Source organism: Adiantum capillus-veneris, chromosome 21, assembly GCF_014529385.1.
Source record: "Adiantum capillus-veneris isolate H3 chromosome 21, ASM1452938v2, whole genome shotgun sequence".
In the NCBI taxonomy this organism is placed as follows: Eukaryota; Viridiplantae; Streptophyta; class Polypodiopsida; order Polypodiales; family Pteridaceae; genus Adiantum; species Adiantum capillus-veneris.
Window position 1 is genome coordinate 132,907,761 of NC_140951.1, and position 21,366 is coordinate 132,929,126.

General features: G+C 42.5%; 1 protein-coding gene across 3 annotated transcripts in view; it reads right to left on the bottom strand.

Moving 5' to 3' along the window:
• Positions 1-7,696: 7,696 nt before the first annotated feature.
• Positions 7,697-21,366, bottom strand: part of LOC147431756 (E3 ubiquitin-protein ligase At1g12760-like) — a 35,953-nt gene continuing 22,283 nt past the window's right edge. For all 3 annotated transcript variants that reach the window (XM_086494257.1, XM_086494256.1, XM_086494255.1), the window contains exon 5: positions 7,697-8,562. In XM_086494257.1, the coding sequence (XP_086350383.1) occupies positions 8,371-8,562 (192 nt within the window). In that variant the 3' untranslated portion in view covers positions 7,697-8,370. The remainder of the gene's footprint in view (positions 8,563-21,366) is intronic.

Here is a 21,366-nt window from a genome sequence, read left to right on the forward strand (position 1 = left end):
TTCCAATGAGGCAAATGTACAGCCTATGGGGGTTTCTGAAAATGGTACATATCAGCATATTACTGATACAGATGTACTTGATGAGGAAAGGGTTGAGAATGAGCAAGCTAGAGGTATGCCTACATGGTTGGTGCATACTTTGCGTGACAGTGAATTGGATAGACCTTTGTCTAGTCGTACTCATTCAAATTCTTGCCATGCATCTTATGCATCAAATTGTTATGCTTTGGTTGTGTCTAGCTTACATGATGTTGAGGAACCTCTGTCTTTTGATGAAGCATAGAATTCAGAACATTGGATGACTGTCATGCAATTAGAATATGATGCACTTATAGAAAATGACACATGGGCTTTATGTGATTTGCCTCTTGGCAAAAAGGCCATTGGTACAAAGTGGATTTACACATTGAAACGCAAGTCGAATGGTGAGATTGATCGCTATAAGGCTCAACTTGTTGCAAAAGGTTATGCACAACAGTAATGCATAGATTATGAAGAGACTTTTTGCTCCCACTTGTCGTATGACTACTGTGTGTTTTCTATGTGCATTGGCAGCTCATTTTGGTTGGGATGAACATGAGTCAAACATTGTTACTGCTTTCTTGAATGGTGACATATTACGCAACCTCGCGGTTTTGTCAAGAAAGGACAAGAGGATAAAGTGTGCAAATGAAGCATGAGTAAATTGCATGAGGGATCGACCAAGAGAGAGGGGGGGACTGAATTTGTGAAGGAATTATTCCACACACGCTCACACTAGCTCATGTGTGAAGCAAAAAGACTCTCTCTCTCCTTCTCAAGCTTTAATGGAAAGCTTATCACCTACTCCAAGCTTGTGAGAAGGGAGGTCTACACCAACAACTCTTGGCTTTGTGATGCAAATCCAATCAAGAGCCAAGCTTCAATGCATGCTCATCTCCTCTACCATGCTAATTACTAAGCTATGCTATGCTAATATGAGTGATTATGTGAGGAGATGTACATCTTTCTCGTAAGACTACTCCTTCTTCCTCTCAATCTACTCTCATACCCCGCTAACTCTTACCATCTTCAAAGGTGTGTGAGGTCAAGAAAGGACAAGAGAATAAAGAAACCTCCTCGTGCTTGGTATGAGAAAGCTGACACTCATTTGGTCAAACGAGTTTTTTCGTAGCATTCCAACAGAAATCACATTGTATGTAAAGCATAAGGGTGATGTACTTCTCATTGTGGTTCTCCATGTGGATGATTTGCTGATCACTGGACAAAATGAGAGACATATTGTTGAAATTAAGATTGATTTGAATGCTACTTTCAAGATGAAATATTTGGGGATGTTGCATCATTATTTGGGTATACAGTTAGCAGTGTGATGGTGGTATTGCCTTGTCATAAAAGCTACATAGAGACAATACTATGTAAGGTTTGACTTGAGGATTGCAAACATATTGCCACTCCTATGGAAACACGTTTGAAATTGAGTCTTCATGATGCTGGTGATCCTGCAGATGTCACTCTTTACCAAACTACTAGATGCCTCATCTATGTATACAACACAAGGCCGGATATTTACTTTGCAATGTCATAGGTCATCAAATTTATGCATAGCCCAGGATCTAAGCATTGACAGGTTGTTAAGAGGATTTCCCGCTACTTGAGTGGCACTTTACATCTTGGCTTGTTTTATCCCAAGGGGGGATCATTTCCACCAAAATTACATGCTTTTTCGGACTCAGATTGAGTGGTTTTTGTTTCATGCTTGGCAGTTCATGTATATCATGGTTGAGCAAGAAGCAACCTACTGTGACCACTTCTAGTTGTGATGTTGAGTACATGACAGTCTTCACAGCTATGATTGAGTGTGTATGGTTCAGACACCTTATGGCTGATTTGGGTGTTGTATAGGACACTGCCAACACTATCTACACTGACAGTTAGAGCGCATTGGCAGTTGCAAGGAACCCATTTTTCATGCTCGCACAAAGCACATTGAGGTGCATTACCACTATGTTAAGGAGAGTCTCTCAACAGGAGAGATCAGCTTGGCTTATGTGCCAACACAAGACAACCTTGCAGATCTTTTTACAAAGGCATTGTCTCGTGAGAAGTTTGAAGCTTTCTAAAAAGATTTGGGCTTACCCCCCTTTGTGGACTGATCATGTCCTCAGGGCATGGCACTTCCCTTTCCTCTATGTGCCAACTCTTGTTCGTCTCATCACTCCATAGGGGATTTGTGCCATATACATGTGGTAGTGATGTGTGTGAACACACTTAGGACCGTCGGGGTATCCCTCACTAGGAGGTTTTTTTCCACGTGCATTGTATATACGCCCATCATTCTAGGGCTATCTATCTTTCCATTTCACACTAAGTAATACATTGTTGTGTGCCTCGTCTTCTCCAAGTTGTGTGTGTTTTCCTGCAACCCTAATTTCAACACTCTCCTCCCCTCTCTTGCACACTCCATAGCCGTTTCCACAGGTTCATCTTTGTCTAATCGTACTCATTCACAACTTCAACATGCCCCTTATGCATCACAATGTTATGTTTTGGTTGTTTCTAGTATGTATAATGAAGAAGAGCCTTTGTCATTTGATGACGTGCAAAATTCAAAAATTGGTTGGCTGCATGCAATCTAGATATGCCACTATAGTGAATAATGGAATATGATATTTTTGTGAAAATTACATCATTATTTGGGCATACAATTTAATCAGGTTGATGGAGGTATTGCTTTGAGTCATACAAAGTATGACTCAAAGCAATACAATTTAATCAGGTTGATGGAGGTATTGCTTTGAGTCATACAAAGTATACTGAGATATTGTTACGTAAATTGTTCCTTGAGGATTGCAAACCTATTGCTACTCTTATGGAGATAGGTTTGAAGTTTAGTCTTCATGATATTGGAGACTACTTTATCGTCACTCTCTATCAACAATCTGCTGGTTGCTTGATATATATGCATTATGAGGTCGGATGTTCAGCATGTATAGGTGAGGATCTATGCATTATAAGGTAGTTAAGAGAATCTTTGCTACTTTAGTGGCACAATAGATCTTAGGTTCTTTTATCCCAGGGGAGAATCATTGCCACCATATTTACATGCTTTTTCAAACTCAAATTGGGTTAGTTGTTATGACACACGAGTGTCCACTAGTGGTTTTTGTTTCGAGCTCAGCAGCTCATGCATATATGATTGAGAAAGTAGCCTACAATGGCCACTTCTAGTTGTGTGAATAAGTATAGGGCAACTTTCATATCTACAATGAAGTACGCTTGGCTCATACGCCTTTTCACTGACTTGGGTGTTGGACAACAGTATACCTCCACGATCAGTCATAGTGGCTTGGAAGTTGTAAGGAACCCAGTGTTCCATGCTCGCATGAAGCACATTGAGGTGAAAAATATCATGATGCAAAGGAGAGACTCTCTACAAGAGAGGTCATCTTGGCTTATGTGCCTACGCAAGACAACCTTGCAATTTTTTAACAAAGGCTTTAAACTCATGAGAAGTTCAAAGCTTTTTGCAAATTTTAGGAGGAACTCCCTTTGTGGTTTGATAGCCTAGGGTGTGACACTTCTTTATACATGAGTCCCAGCTTATGTTCATCGTATCACTCCTAGGGGGGATTTGCTCGTAATGCTAAGTGTGAACACACTTTGGAGCACTGGGGCACTTTTTCCTCGCTTTAAGAGGGTTTTTTCCCTTGGACTGCCTATACGTCCATCACTCTAGGACAAGCCTTATCTTTGCTTTCACACACTAAATAATACTATTTCCTATGTTGTGTGATCTTGAGCTTCTCCTTCATCTTCCACGTCTTCGCATGCATTTATGCAATCTTATTTCCATAAATTCCCATATTCCCCGACATTGTATGCGTAGTATCCCTTGGTCGTGACCACTCATCGTTTTTTGTTATTTTTATCAATTTTTATTTTTTCATTCGTATGAAAATAAGGGCCTTGGTCCTCCTCAAGGTCAACTTCAACATCCTATGGAGGTTATGACTTACATAGTGTGGTTAGGGATGAAGATCAATTTGATCATAACTCTCACTATCCATTGTAGCTTGTTCCATGTTTTGACACAAAACTGTATCCGTCACCAAAATGAATTTTTGGTCAACTTAAATGACCCTCAATAGAGGGGTAAAATAAAAAAAAGAGTTGGGGGTGAAAGATTAAGCAAGAAAGGTACATTAATGGCCTAGCAATACCAGAAATGTAATGCAACCTTCAAAAGTACCTAGGAAATCCAATGTGCATCTCAGGTCCTTATGGTGACAAAAGGATGATGCAATCTTTACAAGTGCCACACAAATTCCTCCACAAATCAAACGTGCTTTTACAAGGTCAAAATGGTTTTAAAATGGGTCCCAAATGCCTCCAAAAGCATGAGAAAATGCCATCTAAAAGGGAGATGTGGGCTAGCTTGAGTATGGCTTAGAAACCGCTAATTATCCATGCACACACCTCTTACAACTGCATACCAAGATTTGTGTAGCTTGCAAGACAAGGTTCTTAGAGCAAGGATTCTCCCTCTCACAAGCCTCAATCTCCTCTACTCTCTCCTTTTCTCGAGCTTCCATAGCCCCGAAGCTCTATTATGCATTTTTATGCAAACCATATATATCCTTTAAAAAACTATGTACTACGAGCAAGATCTTCTCTGTCCATGAAGCTCTCAATAACCATGTAGATATTAGATTGTGAAGCATTATATCTCCTTAATCCAAGAAGAACTTAGCTATGACCAAAACATATATAAGATAAGGTTTACTTAAGGGAGAAGGGAAAGTGGAGTTATATTGATTAGAGCGGTGTAAATGATATTTGATGGATGTGGCCATGCCTAGGGGATAGTTGATACGCAAGGTGTATCCCATGACATGGATTAACCAAAAAGGAGTGTATATACTCAAAAACATATAACTATGTATAGATTCAAGGGGAATGAGGGTTTCAAAAACACCATTATTGTAAATATAGCATATACATGTAGTGCATATTAATAATCACTTGAATGCACATGATATAGGTAACTTTTGATGGGTGACCTCCCCGAAAGTATGGGATGTGATGGTTTACATTAAGAAAGAAATGGACTCAATTTTGAGCCTTTTAGCTCTAGTGAGAGAATGCCCCTTAACCAATAAGAAGAAGGCTAACGTTTTGTAGAAAAGCCTTTTTTTCTCGTTTTTGAAAATGTCCATGAAAATCATTTTGGTGAAATTGCCATCGTCACCAAAAAAGTAAGCTTTTTTTGTGCAACATGGCGCTTGATAGCGACATGTTGCACAAACATCGAGCGCCTTTTTATGACCCGATGATGTTATCTCGCACAAGCATCATCACCTTCTGTGAGGTACTCTCAATTCAAATTCGAATGGATCGTACTTGATAGCGATTGATAGGTCCTATATAAGACTATGAAGAGGTCAGAACCAAGCCAATAGATGACCATGAGGGATCTCTTGGACCTCTACTCGCTTGGTACTGACCTCAAGAGACCCAGATTTAAAAAGGCTATATCTTGAGCTAGAGACATCGGATTTCAGTATTTTAAAGTGCTATCCTAAAGTTTTTTGACATTCTGGATGCATCTGTGGTGTTCTTTTTGTATTTTGAAAACACCTCTTATGTGTTTTCTCTCATCTCACATCACATCACTCGTTAAGATTCACGGAGATGGATTTTTGTGCACACTTAAGTTGGGCTCTCGAAAAGCATTTTGTACGAGCATGCATTTTAAGCAATCGAGCAAACTTTTATGTACAATGAGAAATAGAATTCCAAAAAACTACTTTTGTATTTATTGGATTACCTCTTTCTATGCTAAGTTGGCGGTTCTTACAGGGCCCAAAATTGAAACTCTCCTAATGGATGGATAAAAGGATAGTTTAAATTATGATGAAAAAAATGTGATAAAAATAAAAGAAATCAGTGGAGAGAGGAAGGGAGGGAGAAGCATTAGATAGGTTAGCATCTACGAGTGCAAGCAACAAAAGGAAGGTGGAAAGGAGCAAGGGAAAAGGCAAATGAAGGTGATTGGTGGTGAATTATGAGGATGATGGAGAGGGTGATGTGGGAAGGTGGTGGTGGAAATTGGAATGTGGCTAGAGTAGACAACGTGATTAAGTTCACCACTACTGCCACATGATATGGATGCTAATGATGCACAGATCAACAAAAAAAGCATCATAATTGGTCTCAAGCAAACTATGGCCCAACAGTCTATGTATCCCTGGACTATGCTTGATGACGTGCTGTAATTTTTTGCTCTTCTAATACAAATTCACCACGCTTATGGTTTTTTTTTTTTAAACATATTATGAGAAAGCTAGAAAAGAAAGGAACGCAAGGGCATACCATCATAATAGTCTCGGCCTTGTTTGCGTCAAGGTTGTCGAGCAAGACATCCAAGATGACTTGGGGCGATCCTAGGGGGCATTGTTGACATTCATGGATGAGCTTGGAGATGAGGGTATCGAAACCCGCGTGAACCTCATCCAAAGCAACCTTAGTCTTACGATCCAAGAATTCTAAGGCCGGAATGAAGTCACTGATTATGGGTATGTGGAAGAGCTCGGTCATGCGGTGCACCGACATTTGCATGTCATCTCATCACCTACCGGTCAAAGGAAGATGAAGGTTCCACAAGGATCCTAGAAAGGACTCAACACTGTCTAGACAAGCTAGGGATTTACACAACATTAATGTTGTACCTCAAGTTTGAAGGTGGCATAGGTGGTCCTAAGGTGGATGGAAAAACATGATTGTATTAGGATGCTATGATTTACCATGGATGGAGTGAAAAAATTTCATCGTTCCATATTACAAGGACTTCAAGAAGTTCCACTCTTGACTGAGTGTACAAGAAGGCATTGTGTAGAAGTGCATGTGTGGGGTAAGGGCATAAGACTTCCTCTTAGAAAATGGATGTATCAAAGTAAATTGTAATCAAACTTATGAACACAATGGAAGTCTTGTCTGTCACCTTAGCGCATAAGCGCACGCGGACATCTATTAGAAAGCCAAAAAGTTAACGAAGTTCAGGCACAAAGTAGTATCTATATCTAGTATTTGAAAAAGAGAAACTCAATACATATCGAAAATTAGCCAATGTGATCCACACAAAATTAATAGCACATACGCTTGGAAAAGTTCTCTCTCTCTCTCTCTCTCTCTCTCTCTCTCTCTCTCTCTCTCTCTCTCTCTCTCTCTCTCTCTCTCTCTCTATCTATCTATCTATCTATCTATCTGTATATATATATATAGTCGACGTATCTACAATGCAACAAGTGAAAAAAAGAAAAACAAGTGTTATGCAAAGTTGAAGTGTTTGCATGACAGGCACCCAACATCATATGGGAGTGTCCCAATGCATCATCCTCAACCCCGCTATCTAAACATTCACCCTATAGCTTCACATCTCATATGCAAGACATCATGTAGGTAATATGAAGTCCGCAAAATGGGAAACGAATACATTTTTCATAACCAATACGCGATTTTCTCTTTCAAACTCCTGGCATGCGAGTATTTTCTGCTGCCTATGAAAATGAGATAACATAAAAACATGTTAAGTCAGATTGCAATCAGCAACCTACAATATCCTTCCCTCATATGTTCCTTCAAAAAGTCCATTTGTTCAACATAAAAATGACAATCACAAAATAGCAAAACCATTCTTGAAAAGAGCAAGAGCAGAAAAACGGAAATTACTGATTTTGCTGTTAATTTTTTTACTATTTTTTGCTGGAGTCCAATCCAATTCTTAATACGACTCTAAAGAAAACCATTTCTAGAGGAGAAAGTCACACCCACGCATGCACACAGGCGCACACACAAAAAGCAACAATAGCGCCCCACAATAACATCTAAAGCAACACAAGCGTCACAAGTCCCTCTAAGCACCCACCAGGAAAACTGACAACCTATTGGCTTTCCTCAGTGCAAGCAATCTGACACAGGACAGAGCAGCATGGCGGTGAATTCCAACGATGAATCTAAGAAGCACATTCAAAGATCATCACAGATATTTACAATACATTGCTTGTATTAGCCATGATTACACTGTCAGGCACATCTAATTGAGATGGCTAATCCATTAGGTAAATTATGTGTGCTATTTCCGGTAAGGAAGCTTCATTTTCATACGTACCTGGATCTCTCTGCTGAAGTAGTTCAAGTCGCATGCTTCTCAGGCAGCAATCACGCAGTAGTACTTGCAACTTTCATCGGCCATTTCTCAGCTTGCATGCCGGAAGGACTGTTCTTAGCTGTGTTTTAAGGCTAATAAACCTTGAAAATAACTGCTAGCCTCTTGCACTGATCTTTTAGGATACAACGTACTGTGAGTTACCTCTTTGCAAGTAATCACATCTACTCACGAGCTCTACCTGATTGTTGTTGCTCGGATTCATCAGCTGAGCCACTGATCTCGTGCTTACAAAGAGGGCATATTGCATTTATCTTCAACCACTTGTCTACACAATCCACATGAAAGAAGTGGGTACAAGGCAATCCCCTCAAATCCACACCATCTTTATACTTCCCGAGGCAGATGCAGCAAACCTAACATGCAAGACAAAAATTGTCAAAGAAAACCTCAAAAAGAAAAAAGTTTGCGAACGTAAAAAAAAGACGTAGAGTACGGGAATCTCCCTCCTTCCCCCAACTTTTTTTACAGGACTACTGCTATCTACGTGAGAGTCCCATACGTCCCTGGAATGGCGCATTACTGTAGGAAATTACAAAGCTGTGATACAAGCACAACATGATGAAGCCTGTCTTGCAGCAATTAGGATCAGCATAATGAACACACCCCCCCCCCAAAAAAAAAAAAACAAAACAAAACAAAAAAGGGAATGGTACAAAGCTGACAAAAATTCAATGCATGATGAGGCCCAAAAAGGGAATGGTACAAAGCTGACAAAAATTCAATGCATGATGAGGCCTGACTTCAAGGCAGCCAATAGGATGAGTACACACCTAACTCTCTCTTGTACCCTTTGATGTCACAGAAGATATTACAAAAGAGGCAGACTCTGCCAGTTTCAAAATACAACTAAAACCCACATAACAAAATAAAACCCTCAAGATCTCTGGGGAACACAAAGCTGAGGGGGGGAAATCAATGGGTCTGTGCAGGTATCAACATCTGTGAAGACAGGGAGGGTAGGAAGCTGAAGCAGCTGACGAGTCCAGTTCAATGCTGCACAAATCTGCTCAAAACATATTGGAGCCCCAAGCAGCGAAGATAGCTCCCCCAGACTAACTAGTGGCACTCACTACCAGGACACCTCATAAATCTGGACCACCACCCACAGTGCAACCAATAACACCAGCCCACACGAAAGATCTTGAATATTGAGAAGCTAAATCCATCACAAGGAGAGGTCCACACAAACTTACATAGAGTCTTCACAATGGCAAGAAAGGCCGATGAAGGCATAAAGAGAAACTTGCATAGAATCTTCAAATCCAAGAGACAAACTAATGACGAGAGAGCTTGCATACAAATCGATTATGCACAAAAACCCAGTAACGAAGCATATCAAAAAAAGCAGCTGAAAATGTTGAAGATGACAAACAGGAGAGAAGGTGAGGAAAGTCCCAATCTCATTAACCATTGCAAAATAAGAAAGAAGAGCTAATATGGGGTGCATAGCAATGGCAAAACGTAAAGGGCTGAGAGGACAACCTTGCCTCACGGAACAAGTCAATGATACGTTGTCAATGACACCATCATTCATCATGACACGAGAGGTTGAACCTGCACTAATGGTGTGTACAATATCTCACAGATGGGGGCCAAAACTCATAGCATTCATCAATTCTGCAATGAAAGACCGCCTAAGGTGATCAAAGGCTTTCTGCAAATCTAAACGAACCAAGTAGCTTTAGCATCATCGATTCCCAGCTGAACATTACGATATTATGCAGAATATTGCACCCTTTTTTAAATCCATAGTGCGCTGGGTGAATGACTTGTACCAAAATCTAACGCAAACAATTAGCAATGACTTTCATAAAGATATTACAGATTCCTCCCATTAAGGAAATAGGTCACCACTATTAAAGTTGCATGGGGAAGGAGCCTTCGAAATAACTCAATAAGCCCATTCATCCAGGAATTTAGCATGGTGCAAAAGGCCCAAGCATGCGGACAGCGTGCTGTAAGTGGCTGCTTCAAAGCGTTAGCACACTAAGACAATAATTCGTTAGTAAGTCCACCCCACCCTCGGCTTTTGTTTTGGGCAAGCAAAGTAACACAACCTCAACCTCTTCTTCTGTAATGTTGGCCACAAGAGCAGCAGACATATCAATTGATACATGGGCCCCCACCAAGTCAGACCTAAGAGTTTCTAGCTGTTCTTGTGTGAGCAATTACCTTCTCTAAAAGATCCAAGAAGGAAGCGAAGAAGGCATGACATATAGAAGTCACCATGTCTCCTGCATAATTTTGCAGCCTAACAATGTTCTCACAGGCATGCAAAGAATGCAAACCACGATAGAAACGATGCGCCTGTAAATTATTATCCAATAATGTTTCGATGATAGCTACCACTCTAGCTTTTTGATAGCCAATCATACGCAAATCAACAAGGTGTTTGGCTATACATTTTACATTTTTGATAGCCAATCATACGCAAATCAACAAGGTGTTTGGCTATACATTTTACAATCAAAAGCAAAGTTCCAGTATTGGTAACTACAACAAGCTTGGCACAAGTGGCATCCAGCAAAGCTTCCAATAGCATTAGCTGTTGACAATGTACATTTGCATTATGAACACCATATTACGGTGCACATTGGCGACAGATAAATCCCAAGCTTGAAGATCAAAAGAGGGAAATCCGGCAATAAATTTCGCAATGAGTTTAGTCATTTAACCTTTTAACACAGAGTGCTTTAGAAGAAGCTATTGACCTTCAAAGGAGCCTTTGCCAGCAAGGTTCACGCTACTACTTTCGGAAAAGCAGATAAGGTGGGCTAACATTCTGTCACAATTTTATTTCCAGATCGTCCATGTTCAGGGACAAAGAATTTAGTGTCTCGCAAGCCCTTCGTTCTAGCTATTTCCATGATCCATCATACAAGCTTCGAGGATATGGTAGATCAGTACGCCACCGATCCTGATTTTGCGGACATTTTTCACCGGTTGCAAAGTGGGGAGACAGTTGCAAGCTATTCCATACGGGACGGTTATCTGATGCGGAAAACAATGTTGTGTGTTACACAACCTTTGAGGGAAAGGGTTTTGACACAGTGCCATTGTCCACCTTTTTCGGGCTACCACAACATAGATACCACCATGAAAGGTGTTAAGCTTTACTTCTATTGGCCGAGGCTCAAAAAGGATGTGGACAAGTTTGATATTAATGATTGGCAAAGTACAATGTCTGAGGATCCTCTCTCTGCTCAGTGCTCCCAAGACAATTTGAGGGAGAACGAGGCCATGACACTTCTTATAAAGGCACTTGGCCTTCTAAAAGCAATACATGAAAAGCTTCAGGTTCTCAGAAGCATCTGGTCCTCAAGAGCTGCCAACAATGCCCTTCGTAAAATGAACCATAGATCGCAGAAATCTGTACGATGTGCCACGTCAGTATGATTCCGCGAATTTCGGGAATCCGTACAGTGTTGCCACGTCAGTAGGTCTTCTCAATTTAGACTCTTTGCTTTATGTTAAGGGCTAGTGTCCCCTAGTCCCCATCAGACGGGACCCTATAAGTTGGAACAATGTAACAAACTTAGACACCCCAAATTAAGATTCTTCCGCGACACAGCAGAGATTCACTTCAAATTAATTCACAGTTCACAAGAGAATCGACACGGCCCAGCGTAGTTCCGTGCCAAGAGACATTGGCCCCAAAGACTCGCGCCCCTTTTGGTATTTACTTTTATATTAATCTGTGAGCAAAGTATAACTGAGCCCGCGGGTGCTCGCTCTCAGACTCTGCATCCAGATGCTCTGAGAAGTGAGCCCCTAAGGCCACTTATAAAGAGTTTACAAGGGTTACTAAAAGCAGAGCCCAAAAAGCATTAAATTTTCAAAAGCAAATTGTCTCAAAAGCTGTCAACGCTAAAAGCGAAATTTCGTACAGCTCCCTGTAAAACTCGGAACTTCCGAACAATCAACGTAAAAAGCGGGATTCTGTACGTTGCTGCCAGGTCAGCCTGTCGACGTATATTCCGGGCGTTCCGGGTGGCTCTCCCACATCACCAGTTTGTGACATACCCCCCTCTTGAAAGAATTGTAATCGCCATCGATTACGCCTGCAAAACAGACAGAGGCCATAAACTGTTGTAGTAGACACTGACTGTTAGTACCGATGCACTAGACACGACACATCTAGCACTTGTACACATCACAGGACATCACATAACAAACAACATAAAAATTCTTTTTTTTTCGTTTTTTTTGTTTTAGGAGTCAAGTTGGGCACTCCCGCCCGTTCCCCTCATACATCAAAAAAGTGCACAAGAACGACCATGACTATGCACCCAAGCTCCTAGGGCAAACGCTATTTTCACTAGTTTCCTGTCACAAAACGGGAGCGTACACGAGCACTTGAAAATCTGAAAATTAAAATACTTTGCAAATGTGAGAGAAGGGAGAAGATCGACACAGTATTGGGGACCAGAAGATGGGCTGGTTCCCCCCCGTTAAGAGTATTCTTTTATTCAGGGAGAATTCGTATACAAGCACGAGAACCCGAGGAAACCCCTCCGTTCTGTAATCTTAGACACGAAGGTCGTGCTTTCCCGTAAAGGGCTTGGGCACAAGGCCGTTCCTTCCCGTAAGGGACTTAGGCGCGAAGCCGTACTTTCCCGTAAGGGACTTAGGCGTGAAGCCGTACTTTCCCGTAAGGGACTTAGGCGTGAAGCCGTAGTTCCCGTGAAGGGCCTTCCCGTAAGACGGGAGATTCCTGCAAAACAAACCACACAAACACGCGACAACAATTCGTATGGCGAATCCACAATAGATACTTGTCGCTCTTGCACGGGAAAAAGCGACTTCCGTGCTTCGTAGTCTCGCGATCTCTTGCGGCAGAGTCTTCTCTTGCTGACGTTGGTACCCCCTTTGAGTGAGGGCATGCGGTGCTTTTATAGCTCCCTGGCCACGGCACGAATAGCTGCTCGCGTAGAGATCACGGCCGGTTTTTTTCTTTTTTGCGATGTTCTACCTGAAATAGGGAGAGAGAATTCACTGGCTGGTTTTGTTGCTTTATCTTCTAAGTGGCTGCCCACTTATTAAGTGGACGGCCGGCATATTTTAAAATTGGTCTGAACCTGCCCAAAAACTCAATAAAACCTTATAAGTTAAAACCAATGCATTTCACAACACTTCCCAGGCGTCCCTGGATGCAACCACATGCACGAATGCAATGCAAACATAGATTCCTCGCGGGAAAGCGTCTGCCTTCCCGCGATTGTTCCTGCTTTTTGTAAAAAGCTTCATTGAACCCATCTTTATTCTTGTGCTTGAGTTCTTACGCGTATTTTCTTACTCAGTTCGGATTTCCTCCTTAGCCTACAGGATGCCCCCTTACTGATACACCCGTCACCCATCATGTGACGCATCAGGGGCACTCGTAACCCGGCCCTTTCCACTGAACGTACGGAAACTCCTTCGCGATGTTTACCGTCACCCATCAAATGACACATCAGAGTTGTCTGTTCCTGATGGCAGTTCCTGTAGCTACAATCTTTTAACAGTTCTTAGTGCACATAATAAAATATCCTAAAAAAGAAATTAATCATTAAAAATAAGAAAATAGTCCAATTAGCAACATTTCCTTTGGACTATGTAAGGCTTTGCTTCCCCAAGAGGCCAGAATTATCTACACTCTTGGGACAGTGCCCTTGAGAGACCCATCTCGCTAACTAGTTGTGGGCATGACAGCGACCAAGTACCTCTGTTCAGAGGCCCAGGTACTGCGGCACTTGCTTCGGTCTTCCCTTCGGAGTTTCCTGATTTGACCCCCCCGCGGGGGAAAGGCACTTGGGCGCTCTTGTAGCTCATTTGGCTTCGCTTTGGGAGGAATGACATCATTTCCCTCGGAAGGGATCGGATTATAGAATAAAAGCATAGGAAGAAGGGCATTATCCCTCCATCCCCCTATGCAGAGCACCCAAGCACCGCGTTACAACCTCGCCGAGGGACTTTGCTACAGGCACGTGCCCTACGGTTCCATTCGAGTGCGGATCACGGCGTATCCAGAAGGACAGCTCCTCCTTGCGAGCCTCCCCACCAAGGAGGATAACGGTCCTTTCTTCAGGGTCCAATGGCAAGTCGTTATCATTAAAGGTGGAGTTGAATCAGTTTAGCCAACGCCCCCTAAAATCATCAATAGCAGAGTAAGACACCAGCAAATGCGAAAGCGAACGACCCTCTAATTGGGAGCACAGCGAGCATATACTGTGTCCGCGCCTCCAACTATCCGCCAGTTTGAGTCCGCCTACTCTCGCGAGAGCCAGCACTCTCTCTTCCTTCCTATTCACGACAGTGCTCCTATTGAGTTGCAGCAGGTATCCACGTGTTTGTTCAAAGCCGGCCGTCTTATAGGGCTCCAACGCCAGGCACGGATGCCTATCGTCCCACTTGTCCCATGCGTGGTACCAGACTAAGCTAAAGTCAATTGCTGGGATATACTTATTCATCCAATTCTGGGTACTTGTCGTCCAAGTCCACTTCTTGAACGGTTGGTTCTTACGCTTCTTGTTTACCAAGGAGCCTATCCAGGAGAATGAAACCGAGCGGTACTTGTCAAAAGCCCTTGCTCGTTGTCCCCTACAGAAAGCAGGTACGGGTGGGATGTTAAACTCATAGTGGAGAGTTGTCGTCCCTACAGAGGTCGACCTTGCTCCCTTCCCGAGTAACATTCGCATCCCAGTAGCGACGAGGCGCAGCACAGAGTGAAGGACACGCTAATCGTGGGTCCCCATAATTCCGCGCCATAACAAATCATTGGGTACACGCACGCCTTAAAAACAGTTAGTCGAGACCAGATGGGGATGGCTCAGTTTGCCAGCAGGTGCTGGCAAGCGAATAGGCTTTTCCTACCCTTGTCTGCTCGCTCCTTGACGATGTGTTCAATGGAGAAGGTCAAGTCTACATTGATGCCAAGGTACTTGTACGTTTCACCTACTACAACCATCTCACCTCCCAAAAGAAAGATCCTCATAGAGAGATCCTGCAGGTCCCCATGGAACACCGTGATCATGCATTTGTCAATTCCAAAGGTCATCCCCACGTCTTGGCCCATTCACTTACCTTGTCAAGGCTCGTCTGTAGACTTTCAAGAGAGTCAGCAAGCAGAACCAGAAAAATTCATTCCAAATCTTAGACCATGACCATCGGCAACGTATTTAGTAATCGCATCTAGATCCATGCCGGACCTCACGGAAGCCCGATTAACTAATCCTTATTGCAATCATGTCTATAGAGATTTATGAGACTGAAATGCTGAAGTCATTTCGTCTTTTAGTTCTTGCACTCAAACAAGTCAAGTACAAATCAATCATATTCATTTTCGGGAATTTCTGTCTTAAAGTCATACAACAGAATACTATTCAGCCCATTGGTATCCCTGAAACCCAAAGGGGACATCAGTGACCTTATTCAAAAATTGGGATAATTTGTTGACAAAGGAGCAGAGTAACTCTCCTCTTGTGCAAACCCGCTGCACTAGATTCACCCTCGCTGAATTCAGGGTTCTATCGGAGTAGAGTATGCTAAACCGACAGCTTCAAGGTAAAGTTCCAAAATCTGAGGAGTATATGCTAGGTCCTCCTCCTCCATCCACTTCGCATCCAATGTAGGATAGTTCTTGAATTTAACCAAGAACCGTCTAGTCACTTACCTTTTATCTTTCTATCCTTGTGTGCCAAAATCTGTTTGGAAACGAGTATCTCCTCGCTTTTCTCCACTTTGGGTTGCTCATCGGGCTCCCCATCAACTGGCACATCGCCTTTAAAAGGCTTCAATAGACTCACATGGAATGCATTGTGAATCTTCCAAGTATCGGGCAGCTTGAGTCTAAAGGAGACATCATTTAACTTTTCTTTTATCTGGAAAGGACCATAATACCTCATGCTAAGCTTTGGAAAAAGCCGCTTCTTTCCTTTCCGTTTTCTTAGGCGGCCTTCTCAAAACGTAAAGAGTACCCAATCGTCTTCCTTTAATTTCAAATCTCGTCGATGTCAATCTCCTGCCTTCTTATGTCGTTCTTGAGATTTCGCTAAAGCCTCCCGGACCTTGGCAAAAGCAGTGTCCAAGTCCCTCGTGTACTGGTCGGCTTCAAAATTCTTACCTTTAGTGCTAAGGAAAGGTGGAACCTTCGGAGCACCTTCAATGATCTCAAATGGCACTTTCCCTGTCAAAGAGTGGATCGTGTTATTGTAGGCAAATTCCACTAAGGGCAAAAAAAATTCCCATAGAGTCTTCTGATTAGAGATGTAAGACTTCAATAAATCCAGAACAACTGAATTTGCAATCTCCAGATTGCCCATCTGTCTACGGGTGGAATGATGACGAGAATTGCAACCGTGTGCCGATGTTCTCCCAAATAGCCCTCCAAAACTGGGGATCTTTGTTGGAGACTATTGTCTCAAGCATGCCATGTAGTCGAAAAATTTGTGCAATGAACAATCTGGCTAAATAATCCGGCTTGACTGTTTTCTTCCCTAAAATGAAGTGAGCTTGCTTGCTAAATCTGTCGATGACAGTCCAAATGCCATCATGCACACTCTGTGTCTTCAGAAGATCAAAAATGAAATCCATTACAATACTTTCCCAAAGGCGGGTGGGAATGGGTAAAGGTTGTAGTAATCCCTGTGCCTTATGCCTGTCAAACTTGACCTTCTGGCATACTAAACAACTGCGAACAAAGTCGTCCACATCTTTCTTGAGTCTCAGCCAAAAGAAGTAACGCTCCACACCTTTCAAGATGGTGTCGATGCCGCAGTGATCCGTAAAAGGTGGACAATGGCACTCAGTCAGAACCTTTTTCCTCGACGGTTGTGTGACGCACAACATCGTTTTCTTTATCAAGTAGCCATCCCGTATGGAATATCCCGTTACTACCTCCCCATTCTGTATTCGAGTGAATACATCGGAAAAATCCGAATTTGTGGCGTACTGATCAACCATGTCCTCGAAGCTTCTATGCTGAATCGTGGAAATAGCCAAGACTATGGGCTTCTGAGACAATGCATCTGCCACTAAGTTTTTCTGTCCCTGAACATGGACAATTTGGAAGTGAAATTGTGACAAGATGTTAGCCCGCCGCATCTTCTTTTCCGAAAGCTGCTTCTGTGACAAGAAGTAGCGTAAACTCTGATGATTAGTAAAGACCGTGAAATCAACTCTGAGTAGATAATGTTGCCATTGAGTAAGAGAATGGATCATTGCCAAAATCTCTTTCTCTCGCCTTCAAAACAATTGGCTTTCATAGGCAATCACATGGCCTTCTTGCATTAAGACCGCTCCCAGACTACGACCACAAGCATCACAATATACTTCAAATGACTTTTGCAAGTCCGGCAAAATCAACACTAGTCCAGTAGTCAGTTTTTCTTTAAGAGTCTAAAAGGCAATCACCTCTGTCGGTCTCCATGAGAAAGAGACTCCTTTCGGAGTCATTATGTGCAAAGGGGAAGCTACCTCTACAAACATCCAATGAACCGCCAGTAGTAAGAACACAAGCCCAAGAAGCTTCTAACTTCATGAACATTCTTCAAATCTGGCCAATCACATATAGTGTCGATCTTGGCCGGGTCCATCTGTACTTCTGTTGCTGAGACGATGTGTCCCAAAAAGTGTATCTCTGGCAAGAAAAAATCACTCTTTTTGGCATTGATAACTAATTTGTGATCTCACAATGCCTAAAAGACCTGTAGCAAATGGTGTCTATGTTCTGCTGCTTCATCCTTGGATAAGACTATAATGTCATCAAAGAAAGTGCCGACAAAAGATCGATACTCTCGGAAAATCCTATCCATCGTTCGGTTGAAAGTCATTGGAGCATTGGTAAGGCCAAACGGCATCACCAAAAATTCATACAAACCAAAACTTGTCCGAAAGGCTGTCTTATGCACATCACCCAGAGCGATTCTGATATGTTGATATCCGCTTTTCAAATAAATCCTGCTGAAACAAGAGGATCCCTGAAGTCGATTAAGAATATTATCGATCCTTGGAATCGGAAATCTGTTTTTGATAGTGATTTTAATGAAAGCTCTGTAATCAATGCACATTCTCCAAGATCCGTCTTTCTTTAAAACCAACAACACCGGAGAGCAGTAGGGTGAATATTCGGCTGGATAAGACCCTTTTCCAGGGGGTCTTTCACTTGGTTCATGATCTCTTCATTCTGGGCTCGGCTAACACAATAAGGTGGCCAGTTCGGTGGTGTCTTCCAGGAATCAGATCAATGGTGTGATCCTCAGGATGAGGTGGGGGAAACTCGCCTGGCAAGCCCTCAGAGAAACAATCAGCATGTGTGTGGAGAAAATCTTGGCGTTCTTTGTCAAGCTCAGACATGTTCGTTCTGTGTTCATCTTCAACTCTTTCAAATAGATCGAGTAAACAAAGAGACTGGATTTCATTAATTTGGAAATGGTCGAAACCGATACAATAGGAACAAACTCACCCTTTAGTTTTACACCAAGTACAATTTTTCGACCCTTCTCATTAGTCAAAGTTGCTTTCTTTCCACCGGCGTTGTTCTTATGGTACCAAGGGACTCCTAGGAGGACGTCGCACCCTTCCAAAGGCATGATGTAGAAGTCCTCATGCCCTAAATACCCCTGACAATGCAAACGATGTTTGCCATTGACAGGCGTAATGGCTATGTCCCGTCTGGACGTCGCTAGAACTGCCTCTGCTGGTGGTCCATCCTCTCGGGTGTAATCTCGAGCCGCGCCGCCAATTTAGGTGAAATGAAGTTGGCCTTGGCTCCTCCATCCAAGAAAATCAGGGCTTCTTGATCTTTAGCTTGGCCTGAAGCTCAGCAAAGTTCTGTACTTTCATCAATCAGGCTTGGGTTAGTACCCATGCAATCGGGTACCAATCCTGCTTTCATCTTGCCTTTTCTACTGCTCTAGAACTCTCTGGCCTGTCTTCAGTCTGTCCTTGTTGTGCCTTTTTGGGGCACTTTGCGAAGATGTGCCCTTGTTCCCCGTAGCCAAAACACTTTCCCTCTTTGATATAGCTAGCCCTTTCTCAAAGAGTCACTTGGGCTCGTGTATCCTTCTTTTCTTGGGAACTCTTTTTCTTTCTACTTTCATTATTGGAGGTCTGTTTGGTTCTCTGAGTCAAGATCTCATCAGTGGGGTAAGTCAAATTTCCCGAATGTATTGAGAAACCCCGTTTCGCATGACCCATTAATTCTTGAATAGAATTTGACTTTTGTTCAAGGCAGTAATCTCCGATAAAACCGCTCAATCTGTTCCTTAAAGGTGCCCTTCTTAAATGAAGAGGTTGGTAGAAAAGAGTCCCAAAACCTCTCGCAATAAGCATCCAAAGAATCTCCCTTGGTCATCCGAAGATGGTTCCAAGCGGTTCTTATATCCCGTTCTTACTCCTGGGTCAGCCAAGAAGAAATAAAAAGCCTTTTGAACTTCAACCACTTGACTAGAGCTTCTTTCCTCAAAAGAAGAGTGGACCACCGTGTTTGAGCATTTCCTTTAAGAAAAGATGCAGTCTTCCTAATCTTGGAGTGCTTTGAGTAATGCCCTCCAGAGAAGGCTATGTCAAACTGCTAGATGAAGGCCAAAGCGCTCGAAGCATCTCGGAATCCAGAAAAGGATTCAAATTTTATCAATTGTCCACCTTGTTTAAATTCTTTAGCTTTCTTGCTCGTCTTCGAGGAAGTCGTATTGGTTGGCTCTCTAGAAGTGCTTCTTCTTTGCATAAAACATATGGTCATCGGAGTTCGAATTGTCAGAGGATGACTCCTTCGTAGAGCTATCAGATTCTGCGCAAAACCTGAGTTTCTTTGCCTTTTTCTTGCCCTTTTCGAAGCTTTGCGTCTTTCTTTGCTTTTTGCCCTTTCTGTCCTCCTCGCTCGAGTCAGAAGAGCTAGAAGAACTATCAGGAGAAGAGCAAGAAGAAGAACTGGGTAGTCCTTCAAAGCGTACAAGCTTCTTCTACTTTCTTGCAAATGCAAAAGAAGATTGACCGCCCAAATAACCATAGTAGTCAATCCCCTTCTTACACTTTTTCAATTGCTTTTTGAATTGATTTTTCGTGTCCAAAAGCTGACTGATCTAAGTTTGGACCACCTCTTGACGTTCTTGTTCTATAAACATCCTCGGAGAAGGAGGTTTCTTCATTGCCGGTTTGATTGGTGGTTCGATGGCTTTTTGCTACAAAGGGTGCACTTCAACGATGGATTGCTGAGACAAAAAATTTGCAAACTGAGGATCTTTCGCAAATTTAATCATCTGCTTCGTGCACTTGTCAACCTGTCCTTGACGCTGCATCTCTTGAAGTTCATACTGAGTAGGCCGAGGTGGCACGTACTCTTCCTCTGTTAATTTGTTAAAATCTTTTGCGTGGTCTCCTCCCGCATCAGCAAATGCAGAAGAAGTCTACTGCTTCTTTTCGAAATCCATAAGTGTCACGAAATAAGGGATCGAATTTCCCAGTAGAAGAGAAATTGGTCGTGCTTTGATTCCACTGTAACAAACTTGGACACCTCAAGTCAAGATTCTTCCGCAACAGAGCAGAGATTTACTTCAAATTAATTCACAGTTCACAAGAGAATTGACACGGCCCAGCGTAGTTCCGTGCCGAGAGATATTGGCCCCAAAGACTAGCGCCCCTTTCCGTATTCATTTTTATATTAATCTATGAGCAAAGTACAATTGAGCCCACAGGTGCTCGCTCTCAGAATCTGCGTCCAGATGCTCTAAGAAGTGAGTGAGCCCCTACCCTAAGGCCATTTATAAAGAGTTTATAAGGGTTACTAAAAGCAGAGCCCCAAAAACATTAAACTTTCAAAAGCAAACTGTCCGACAAGCTGTCAACGCTAGAAATGGAATTCCGTACAGCTATCCATAAAACGCGGAACTTTCGTACAATCAGTGTAAAAAGCGAGATTCTGTATTGCGATCATGTCCATAGATTTATGCACTCAAGCATTGTCATGTGCGAGTGATCATTCCATCTGCACTCAAGCACTGTCGTGTGCGAGTAATCATGTTACAAACTGCTGACATGTCAAGTCACTAAACCACCTTCAGATCCCGATCGAGGGACCTAAACCCTGGAAGCAACAGAAGAAGTTGAAGTTCCCACCAATTTACACATCCTCACCGAGTGGGTCTATTTTTAAAGAAGAGTTCCCACCAACTTATGGGTCC